Genomic DNA, 11,638 nt, shown 5'->3' with positions numbered 1-11,638 from the left:
GTTGTGAGAACTTTATTACTTTCTTGGAGAGTTCGCAAGGAGGAGATATTTGGACCAAATTCATCTCCATTGGAGCATGTTGCTGGGTTTGCATAAATGTTGGATGATGTCATTAGGCATGGGCTACATGATATATTTTGGTGTTATATCTTTGAGCGAGAAGTCTCCTCCTATGTAAAAATTTCTTCTAACAATCTAAATAATGAGATTACATATGCTCAATATCATAAGAGAAAGATTTTTAGTGAAACTTTCCGTTCCATACAAAATGATAAAGATGGTCATATGCCTTATAAAAGAATGCTCAAATATATGAATAAAACACTTAGATCTCCATGTGGATATAATATGGATGATCATGAGTCATGTGAATGTTGTGATTGGCATGAACATGGCCTTCTAGAAGTTTCTTCTATAGTAAAAGCACAAGACTTATGGAATAGGTGCATCAAATATGCTCAAACTACTTTTCCATGTGAAAGAACTTTGACGAAAAGGGGATAGCCATAACACCAAAGAAAAGAAAGTGCAGAGCTTTAATTGTAGAGGAATTACAATATGTTGAGAAATTCTTGGGAATTTATGATGACAGTCTAAAGTCGATACGAGTGACGATATATAGAAGGGTTTTATACAAGAGTGAGATTTATAATAATGGGGATCATGTGGTCGTTAAGGTTGATGAAGGTGATCTTGAAATACAAAACATTGGGCATTGGAAAGCAAAGATAAAATCTTTTTTCTCCATCCAGTATGAAGGGAGGTTTATGTTATTCTTTAATGCTGACTATTAAATAGACAATGTATCATTGAAGAAAGTGGCCATGAGTCTCTATTTGTGGATGACACTACTGGCATGAGTGTCCTACAAAGAGACCATGTTCCATACAATTGGGATTATGTAAGGCCAACAAGCTCATTACTTCATAAATTCATCCCCTTGCCTATAGGTAGTAGGATCATTGCTTATGAAACCAAAGACATGGTCCAAAGACAAAGATTATTACAAGTAGGATCAATAGGTTGTGTACCTCCTTGGTTAGAAGAAGATGATGTAATGTTGGTGCAAGGTAATGAAGACTCACATGAATCGTCAAATCCACTCAAATATGCTGTGAGAAGAGAAGTGGATTATGAGGAAAAGCTTGTGAAACTAGAATGGTTAATGTTGAAACCTCAATGTCATGATGAATGGAAGGTGGATAGAGAGAATAATGCATTCTACAATTGGAGTCATTGTGTAAAAGTTCTATCAAATTTTAAAGTGACAAAGTCTAGAAAAGTGATGATGAATGGTGAAGCTAGATGTTTACCAATCATGTGGCATACATGATCATCTCATAGGTATTACAAGATGATATTACAAGTAATACGAAATGGTAAGAGATTAACAATCAACTTGACATTGTTGTTTTTTATGTATTCAAGCTTAGACATGAATTTCTATGTGTGTTAATAAACACTTATTAACCTATATTTTCTTATTATGAATGAATGCAAGTCTTCTGAAGTACTAAACGATGGACTCTTCTAACATTAATCAGCTCTTTGCTCTTTTTCAAAGCATGGTTCAAAAAAATCCACATTTACAAAAAATGATGCAAGATTGTGGTCAAAGCGATAGTGCAAAAAGCTCAGTTGGTGAGCTTGCTTCATTGGGATCAACATTGAATACCCAAGTAAGAGAACGGAGCTCTTCAATAGATGCACCATCATATGATCAAATATTTAGAGTGCCCACTCAAAAATTCTGTGACAAAAGTAAGCTATACGGTAAGGCTTTTTTGAGTACGTACTTTCCCGATCAACAACAAGTCATGAATATCAACTATCGTATTGTGTGAAATCGGTTCGCGAATTCACCTATAGTGAATTTGAGACACAACAAAATGGAACAACAACAAATAAAATCAACTATCGAAAAGCATTACTCCGAGATAAAGCCCTTAGTTTTTGGAGGTACAAGTTTAATTTGGATGCAAGATGACATATACGATTGGCACATGAGATCACTCCAAGCTAAGAGAAAGTATCAGAAGAAGAAGGGCAAAAACTCATATTCTCCAAGCCCATTGTTGGCACAAGTAAGTATCTTATAACTATAGTAATATTATATATATATATGTGTGTGTGTGATTTCTTTCAATGATATGTATACTAATTGAAATTCAAAATCTTATGTAGGAAAATGATGGGACTTCCTTGGATGTCCCACTTCGTGAACAACCGTTGGAATGCCTAATTATAGACGTACCTTTATTGCATTAAAATATCATGTTATTACTTCTATATAGGTATGAAAATTTGATATTTTTCCTTTATAATAATTGTAATCATTATATTGAACTTTATATATCTAATTTTTTAACATAGGAAGAGGATGTTGGCGTTTATATCCCAGAGCTGATCATAGAAAATTCTCCAAGCCTTCAGGTTCGTGACTAGTATAAGTTTCTTATTTTTTGAAGTAATGGTCCTTTTTCTTACCATTTTATTTTTCATTATACCTGATGCATATGTTTTAACTTATTTAATACTTAAAATTTAGCATATCTAATTTTGAATTGTATTTTAATGCAGAATCAATATGATGATTACAACCTAGGTGTAGCCAACGAGCAAACTTTTATAGAAGAGGTATGTATAACTAGTTAATACTACCTAAAGTTCTTTATTATTTATCTCAAGTCACTAAGAGTTAGAATTTAAGTTTCCAGGTTAATGAAAAAAAGTAATTCATCAAATGTTGATTCTATTAGAGTGAAGAAATCAAGGGTATATAGTACGGAAACACCTACCTTTCTTTGTTAAGTTACAAAGCTTAACTTGTGCTAATCAATTAAATATTAAATATTAAATTGTTTTGTTAATAGACTCTGAGCGAGATTCCAAATCTAGACGTGAGTTGTGACGGAGTATCCTCGAGCAAAGTACAAGTATGTTCTTTATATGCTATAATAATTTTTAGTCAAATAATTAGTTATATCAATGTAAGTAACTTCTAACTTGATGTCATTTTGCATGTCAGGTACATGAATTTAACCATGAGGATCAAGAGACAATTTTGATGAAGTACCTTGGTACTCAAAGTGTGCTTGATGCCTATAAGCTTCTCAAAGCAAATTTCAACACTTTGAGAAGAGATATAGGGAATAATGTTAGGAAAAATATGGAGTATGATTTGAAACTTATGAGAGAAGATCTAGTATCTTGGCTTTTGGAGAAACAAAAAGTAGTTGTAAAGAAGATTCGACAACAAGGATTGTCTCTGCATGACATTCATCTAGGAGTTGAATAGCTTTACTCATTTTTTAAATGATTCATTTAATTTGGATTGGAATACAAACATTTCTTTTCTTACTCTTGTTTGTAGTTGCTAGTATATAGTGCAATTGAAGCAATGCATGATTTTTTTACATAGTGAATCTTACTTATTTAGTCAAAATTTGTGGCTAAATATTCACATAAAAAATTTTCATTCTATGTTTTCATTATATAGTGAATGTTTAAAAAAATCCCATATGGTCCAATTCTCTACATAGATAAATTTGTCTCTAAATAGTGAAATTGTATCTATATAGTAAAGTTCTCACAATTAAGGACTCTCTACATAGTGATTGTTTTCAGCATATAGTGATTTTTTTCCATATAGTGAGTTTCTTTCCATAAGGATTCTCCATATAGTGGATTTTTCTCATAAGGACTCTCCATATAGTGATTGTTTTCCCCATAGGGTGAATTTTTCTACGTATAGGAACATTGTCTTAAGAAATTCCTAACTTATTGTGAGCATCCCTCTCGGAGGAGCCCACTACGATCTCTCTGTCGTTGATGGCTTCAATCTACCTCTCACCATCTCCCCATCTCCCACCTTGGCTTCCAAGAACTCCACCTGTGGAAGCCCCTCCTGCCTTGCCGATGCCCTTGACTATTGCCCTGCCGCGCTCCGACTCTCCGACAATGGCACGACCTTGGCGTGCTCCAATCCCTGCACAGGAAGTGCTAACTCCACCATCGCTTGTCGAATCTTCAGGGGTCTCTGCCCTACGGCTTACACCTCTCCCACTGATTCGTCAGCAGATACGTTCGCTTGCTCTGGTGCCGATTTTACGATCAACTTCTGTTCAGGTGCCAACCTCCAATCTGCTTCGCCGCCCGTCTCTCCAAGTCCAGCAATTGTCCCAAGCTACACACCTGGAATCGGCAGCCCAATAAGCGGAAGCATACCCAGCGCATGCACTCCAACCTCTTGCTAGACAATATGGGCATTCGATCCGTTCTGCTCTTGTTGCGGGAGTATGTACTGGGGTTTTCGTCATTGTTGGAGTTTGTTTTGTGTGTTTGATCTTGACGCGGAGAAATCGACGGAAAAACGAAGGAGAACCAGACATTTCCGGCATTGGTCCTCAGAGGTTTAAGCACAAGGAACTCTATTCTGCCACCAAGGGTTTCAACCCCTCCGAATTATTGGGACTAGGGGGACAAGGACAGGTTTACAGGGGCATTTTGAGAAAGGGGGGTTTGCAAGTAGCAGTAAAAAAGGTGGCAGCTGAGAAAGGGGGAAGGGCAATGCGTGACCTCGTTTCTGAATTTCGCATCATAAGTGAGCTGAGGCACCGTAATCTGGTGCAGCTTCAAGGATGGTGCAAACACAAAGGAGAGCTCCTGGTTGTGTATGACTACATGCCGAAAGGCAGTCTAGATAAGTTGGTATTCGAAAACAGCGAGTTTGTTATCGATTGGCATATTTGATATAGGATAATTTGTGGTTTGGGCATTGCACTCTTGTATCTTCACGAGGAAGGGGAAAAACGGGTTGTGCACAGAGATGTGAAACCCAGTAATATTATGCTGGATGCCAACTTTAAGGCAAAACTCGGAGACTTTGGCCTTGCCCGTGTCATTGATCGTGATGTTATTCCACAGTCCACAACTGCGGCTGGCACAATCGGCTACATTGCCCCAGAGATTGCCACGACTCGGCTTCCCACTGCAGAATCTGATGTTTTCAGCTTCGGTATTGTTGCTCTGGAGGTGGCATGTGGGCGACAAAGCTTTCAAGTAGCCTGTGAATCCGGTTTCCTTTTCTTATTGGATAAGGTTAGGGACCTGAGCAAACGAGGCAGACTAATGGAAGCAGTTGATCCACGCCTGGCTGGAGTCTTCGATGTTGATGAAATGGAACGGCTATTTTTTGTTGGCCTGGCTGCTACGTATTCGGATCCAGATAAACGTCCGACCATGAGACAAGTTCTTGCTATTCTAACAAAGCAAACCCGGGCTGCCTTAGAAGAGGTTAGTAACTGACTGTTTGGTCATCCTCCTATGACGTCTTTCAACATAATGTTACATTGCATCCATCATGGTCCCCACTTCACCATACTGTATTCTCTTTCGATGGCCAAGATTTAGTGCACCTTGTACAATTTATCCCCTTTTTCTCTCTTGTAAGCAGATTTCCTATACGCTGCTGACTATTTTGATCACAACTTTTATGCTGTTGAGCAAGCCCCACATGTCGTATTGTTTGTAGGCTTAGAGCTTATGTCCTTGCACTTTGGGTACCCAAGAAGATACGCAAACTTGCAGCATTGATCCGATGCATGGTTTAAGACATTGTCTGTTTTATCGTGTTTGTTAGAGGCTTTAAAAGATCAGCTTGTTTTCTTCGTTTTTATGGACCTCTCTCTCTCTCTCTCTCTCTCTCTCTCTCTCTCTCTCTCTCTTTTATGGACTTCTTGTTTCTCTCTCTCTCTCATCTCTCTCCTCTTTTGGTTTGCAGTCTTGTGTGATCTCTAAATGTGGAGCTAGATAATTTAATCAAAGATGATCCTCAGTATGACTATTGAGGCCGTGTCAGGATCTTTTGAAAACTATACAATTTTGAAGCCAATACATTATTGCATTTACTCCTTGCTATATTCTTTTGATGAGGTACATGTGTTGCAAAATGTCTTAGGTCATCGAAAACCCTAACACATATATTACATTTATTCTACCAGATCTGTGACCCTATTGCTGAAAGCTCTCGTCAAGTTACTTACACCGCCTGGTGGTGGTTTTGGCAAGACCTCACATTGGAGCAACGGTGACAACTGGTAAAGCATTTAGATTTCAACACATAATTTGATCCTGGTAGTGGACCTTTATTTGGTCATTATAGCCTTGTTACCAGTACATCACCATTCATGCTTTCATTGGGCTGATCATCCTAGTTTGATTCTGGGCTGTAGTGTCTGTCTATTTCATACAATGATCTCGTTGAAGCCTTTAAAGTATAGCTGATCATCCTAGTTTGATTCTGGGCTGTAGTGTCTGTCTATTTCATTCACCAAGGGGTCTTGTGCAGAAACCCCAGTAATATGAGGCCTCATGGACTATCAGCGAATTCAATGGAGTGTCATTTTATTTTTAGTAAGTTAAGGCAAGCTTCTACCTCATGGACATGGGAGTATTGTTCATCAAGGACAAAACAGAGACCAAAACCAGCATCTGATACAGAGACGATAAACCAATGGGACATGAAAAATGGACACGCACTCGGGATGCTGGGGTTCGGCCTTGGAGATAGGTATATTCATCATGCTGAGCTCTCCATGAGCCACTTTAAATATCACAAAAGCCCCTGCAAAGTCTGAGGTAATGTTGAAGCAGGACTATTTAAAGTTGGATCCAGGGGGCAGTCTGGTAGCACAGTCAGCAAAATTAACTCAGTATCCCTACAAATTTTAGAAAGGTAAACGAAAGGGCAATGGCAGTACTTTCAAGCATGCTACCCAAATTGTCCAGCGTGATATCCACTCTGTGTTAGCAAAGACAAGGATGGTAGGAGTGCTGATGGATGAAGATACAGACATGACAGCTCTGCAGGGTGACCACAATTGTGAAACCATGTATCTTACCCAATGACACAGAGCTGTAGCTCTAGAAGCTGGTCATATCATGAAAGTACTCTGGAAGGTTGATCACGCAGCTAGTGTCTATTGGAAGAAGATAAAGGACCAACCACAGTCCAAAACAAGAGTGGTAGAGTTGCCAATAGCATGATGAATATAAGGATGAGCTGGTTTGCTGCTGAAGGACAGCTGTTGCAAACTTGGTTTTGTATGTTAAATCCTTGATAGCAAGGCTTGTGCAAATCACAACTCGTGGTATCTGAAGAGCTAACGGTAGCCTGTACTTTGTCCATTTAGTTTGCGACTTGGGATTCTGAGAATGAAAAAGCAGTCCTGATTTATACTTCCACTACAACAGACTGTCAACGATTTACAGAAGTGACAAGTTTAGCATTTAAATGAATGAAAGTTGTGATTAATCTTCTAATTATAGAAATGTTTCATGCCTAATTTTTTTTAAAGTTACTTTTCATCAGCGGTGATCATACTTGGCCTTCTTGTCGTTGGATATGTGGATTGCTTTGATTGTATCACTGTAAATCAACCTAGACAAAAGTAGTTATTCAGTTTCGCCATGTTTGACCCCAATGCGTAATACTTAGGAATAAAATAAGAATGTGTGGATGGTGTCAATAACTCAGAATAACTCAGTACCTATGTAAGATGGTGATATGTCAGATATTCTGTAAGCAGGTGTTGGTCTACAGCCAGAGGAATAACATGATGACACACTCAGATGCCAAATATAATGAACTAGGCAATTAACGCTGAGCATGTAACTAACATGTTCTTATGAATGAGCAGGGTGTGTTTTTTGTTGTCAAATTTATGGTCCTTCATTACACTAGTGTTTCTGCCATACTCATGCCTCATGAGAGTGCCTTTTAGTCATCAGTGTTAATTGTTTTGTTATTTTGTGGGGTATCATACTACATTGATACAGGTTCTAGTATGCTCTGTACATGCATTTAAGTTCTATCATCCATCCCCAGCAAAAATAGGGACTTCTGATTAAGCTTTGAAATAGAGTTTTGACAGCTGTCCACCAGTTATTCAGTTTCGCCATGTTTGACCCCAATGCGTAATACTAGGAATAAAATAAGAATGTGTGGATGGTGTCAATAACTCAGAATAACTCAGTACCTATGTAAGATGGTGATATGTCAGATATTATGTAAGCAGGTGTTGGTCTACAGCCAGAGGAATAACATGATGACACACTCAGATGCCAAATATAATGAACTAGGCGATTAACGCTGAGCATGTAACTAACATTTTTTTATGAATGAGCAGGGTGTGTTTCTTGTTGTCAAATTTATGGTCCTTCATTACACTAGTGTTCCTGCCATACTCATGCCTCATGAGAGTGCCTTTTAGTCATTAATGTTAATTGTTTTGTTATTTTGTGGGGTATCATACTACATTGATTCAGGTTCTAGTATGCTCTGTACATGCATTTAAGCTCTATCATCCATCCCCAGCAAAAATAGGGACTCCTGATTAAGCTTTGAAATAGAGTTTTGACTAAGCTGTCCACTGGGAATGTGCAGAGCAGGCCCTTGTCGGATACTTCATGATCTCCTCTGCTCATGCCTAGAAGAAGCCATGAGCAGCAGCAGGGAGCTGATTTGGGGGGCTAGAACAGATATCTCTTCTGTGATATGCTTCGCTATTTTACGAAAGGGTTCTTGATGCTAAGATTTCTTGCAAGAATCCTCCCAGCCTTGCTTTCCCAGATACAGCTCAAGGTGTAGATAATGTTTCATGCCTAATTTTTTTTAAAGTTACTTTTCATCAGCGGTGATCATACTTGGCCTTCTTGTCGTTGGATATGTGGATTGCTCTGATTGTATCACTGTAAATCAACCTAGACAAAAGTAGTTATTCAGTTTCGCCATGTTTGACCCCAATGCGTAATACTTAGGAATAAAATAAGAATGTGTGGATGGTGTCAATAACTCAGAATAACTCAGTACCTATGTAAGATGGTGATATGTCAGATATTCTGTAAGCAGGTGTTGGTCTACAGCCAGAGGAATAACATGATGACACACTCAGATGCCAAATATAATGAACTAGGCAATTAACGCTGAGCATGTAACTAACATGTTCTTATGAATGAGCAGGGTGTGTTTTTTGTTGTCAAATTTATGGTCCTTCATTACACTAGTGTTTCTGCCATACTCATGCCTCATGAGAGTGCCTTTTAGTCATCAGTGTTAATTGTTTTGTTATTTTGTGGGGTATCATACTACATTGATACAGGTTCTAGTATGCTCTGTACATGCATTTAAGTTCTATCATCCATCCCCAGCAAAAATAGGGACTTCTGATTAAGCTTTGAAATAGAGTTTTGACAGCTGTCCACCAGTTATTCAGTTTCGCCATGTTTGACCCCAATGCGTAATACTAGGAATAAAATAAGAATGTGTGGATGGTGTCAATAACTCAGAATAACTCAGTACCTATGTAAGATGGTGATATGTCAGATATTATGTAAGCAGGTGTTGGTCTACAGCCAGAGGAATAACATGATGACACACTCAGATGCCAAATATAATGAACTAGGCGATTAACGCTGAGCATGTAACTAACATTTTTTTATGAATGAGCAGGGTGTGTTTCTTGTTGTCAAATTTATGGTCCTTCATTACACTAGTGTTCCTGCCATACTCATGCCTCATGAGAGTGCCTTTTAGTCATTAATGTTAATTGTTTTGTTATTTTGTGGGGTATCATACTACATTGATTCAGGTTCTAGTATGCTCTGTACATGCATTTAAGCTCTATCATCCATCCCCAGCAAAAATAGGGACTCCTGATTAAGCTTTGAAATAGAGTTTTGACTAAGCTGTCCACTGGGAATGTGCAGAGCAGGCCCTTGTCGGATACTTCATGATCTCCTCTGCTCATGCCTAGAAGAAGCCATGAGCAGCAGCAGGGAGCTGATTTGGGGGGCTAGAACAGATATCTCTTCTGTGATATGCTTCGCTATTTTACGAAAGGGTTCTTGATGCTAAGATTTCTTGCAAGAATCCTCCCAGCCTTGCTTTCCCAGATACAGCTCAAGGTGTAGATAATGTTAGAGGCAGATGAATACCAGGGTGGCCCCAGGTCGAGTCTTTTTCTACCCATGAGTACACTACTCGGATAAGTCAGGTAGTGATTCCGGCTGCTATGTTTCTAAGCGTCATCTTGAGGTGGGCTAGGGGATCTTCTCAGGGTGTTGTTGTAACCTGAGTGTCCTCAGACCTGATCACCAAGGTATCCTGAAGCAGGTAGGTAGGCTGGGAAACTGCCATTGAAAATCTGCTCTGACTTGGAAGGGTAGGTGACCGTCTCCTAGACCCTACCATAGGGCCTATGGACAATTGAGTGAGGATCCTGAGGGTGCATCTCCTAATCTACTGCAGGCCTGGCAACTCTAGAGAGATGGTCCTTTGTGTGCCACCAGGGCATTGGTGGTAGGTGCCATCTCATAGTATCTTATTCAAGCCAGGGGTCAATAGGTAATCCTTCATGGGTGTCACGATCTGTGACGTATTCCTTTCTCTATATCTTAGACTTATGGATGGTTTGATGAATGGACACTTGTGGAAGGGTATGCCCTTTCGACGGGACACTTCCTATGAGGCACACCCCTTCACAAGAGACATTCTATGGAAGAGACACTCCTATTGTAATGTACCCTCTCATCAAGGGTCACACCCTTCACAAGGGGTACACACCTTTTCATGTGTGACTCTTCACTCTCTATATAAGAGAGGCCCAACTGTATGGATGACACACTACAGACACTCAAGCAATACAAATATTCCTTGTTCTCTGCTATTTGAGTCTCCTTTCTATTTCTTAGTACATTTCTGAATATAGTAAATCTAGGATTTCTTACAGTGGTATCAGAGCAAATTTCGATTTTGTTAGGAAATGCCCCCCACCTTCTAGCGCCTATCTGATACATCTTTTTCCGCTAGAAGGATATCCACTCACGTTGTGCATGGAAGAGATGGAGAGAATGAGCGTAAAATTTTTTAGCGCCAACCCCACCTAAAGTCATCAATGGCCTCTCCGTCTCCCTCACATCACGAGTTGATGTGAATGGACGATAAAAATCGTGTCTTTTGATGTGCTTGGGCTATCCCAAAACCAAGGGATGCACCTTTTTCACCATCGGACGTACCTTTTGATGAAGAGTTTTGACTCCTCACCCAAGGGACACACCCCATCGTGGAAAAAAGGACACCTTTTCGTGTGGGGACATCCCTTTTTAGAATAGTGTCACACCCCTTCATAAAAAGGTACACCTATTCCAAGGGTCACACCCCTTAGAATAGGCACACCCTTTGGCACCAAGCACCAACTTACAAAAGGGTACCTAGAGGGCCTAAAAAGGGCAACCAGCCCTACACCCAAGGCCTAACCCTAGACTACCCAAGGGTTCTCCAAACCCACGTTTTAATTTTTTGGCAACCACCAGCCAGCCAGGAAAAAAAGGGTGAAATCAAATCGCGATTTCACGTCAGCCTTCTCCGCTCCAAAAACGGCCGTATTGATTTCACCATTCCTCCTGCACTCAGGCGGTGGATGTTGACTGCATCGTTTGGAGAAGTTGCATCGCCAGTTTCTCTCCTGCTCATCTCGTCGTACCGGCCTAAAATCAGCAACGTTTGTTGCCTATCTCCAACGACCAAACTAGCCTAGTTTCTCATGGGTTTTCTCATGCTACCTCTGTCCATGAACAA

General features: G+C 39.7%; 1 protein-coding gene across 2 annotated transcripts; it reads left to right on the top strand.

Annotated features, from left to right (window-relative positions):
• The first annotated feature begins 3,813 nt into the window (after positions 1-3,813).
• On the top strand, positions 3,814-7,234 carry LOC147896935 (putative L-type lectin-domain containing receptor kinase S.7). 2 transcript variants are annotated; one of them, XM_087381597.1, is made up of 3 exons: positions 3,814-5,295; positions 6,003-6,135; positions 6,350-7,234. In XM_087381597.1, the coding sequence occupies exons 1-2, from the start codon at positions 4,849-4,851 to the stop codon at positions 6,090-6,092; spliced, it is 537 nt and encodes a 178-aa protein (XP_087237723.1). In that variant the 5' UTR covers positions 3,814-4,848; the 3' UTR covers positions 6,093-6,135; positions 6,350-7,234. The 2 variants fall into 2 exon arrangements, with proteins under 2 accessions (XP_087237723.1, XP_087237722.1); XM_087381596.1 differs by having other exon boundaries at positions 6,003-7,234.
• Positions 7,235-11,638: the final 4,404 nt, after the last annotated feature.

The sequence above is a fragment of the Dipteris shenzhenensis genome, chromosome 11 (genome assembly GCF_047967505.1).
Source record: "Dipteris shenzhenensis isolate YYH24624 ecotype China chromosome 11, Dip_SZ_1.0, whole genome shotgun sequence".
Lineage (NCBI taxonomy): Eukaryota > Viridiplantae > Streptophyta > Polypodiopsida > Gleicheniales > Dipteridaceae > Dipteris > Dipteris shenzhenensis.
The sequence above is the reverse complement of the archived record's forward strand: the minus strand, read 5'-3'. Positions and strand labels throughout refer to the sequence as shown.

Excerpts from the sequence above, each read along its gene's own strand:
- LOC147896935 (XM_087381597.1), top strand. The coding sequence starts at position 4,849 with ATGCTGGATGCCAACTTTAAGGCAAAACTCGGAGACTTTGGCCTTGCC. Across the intron at positions 5,296-6,002 it reads CCCGGGCTGCCTTAGAAGAG|ATCTGTGACCCTATTGCTGA; the intron begins GTTAGTAACTGA and ends TTATTCTACCAG.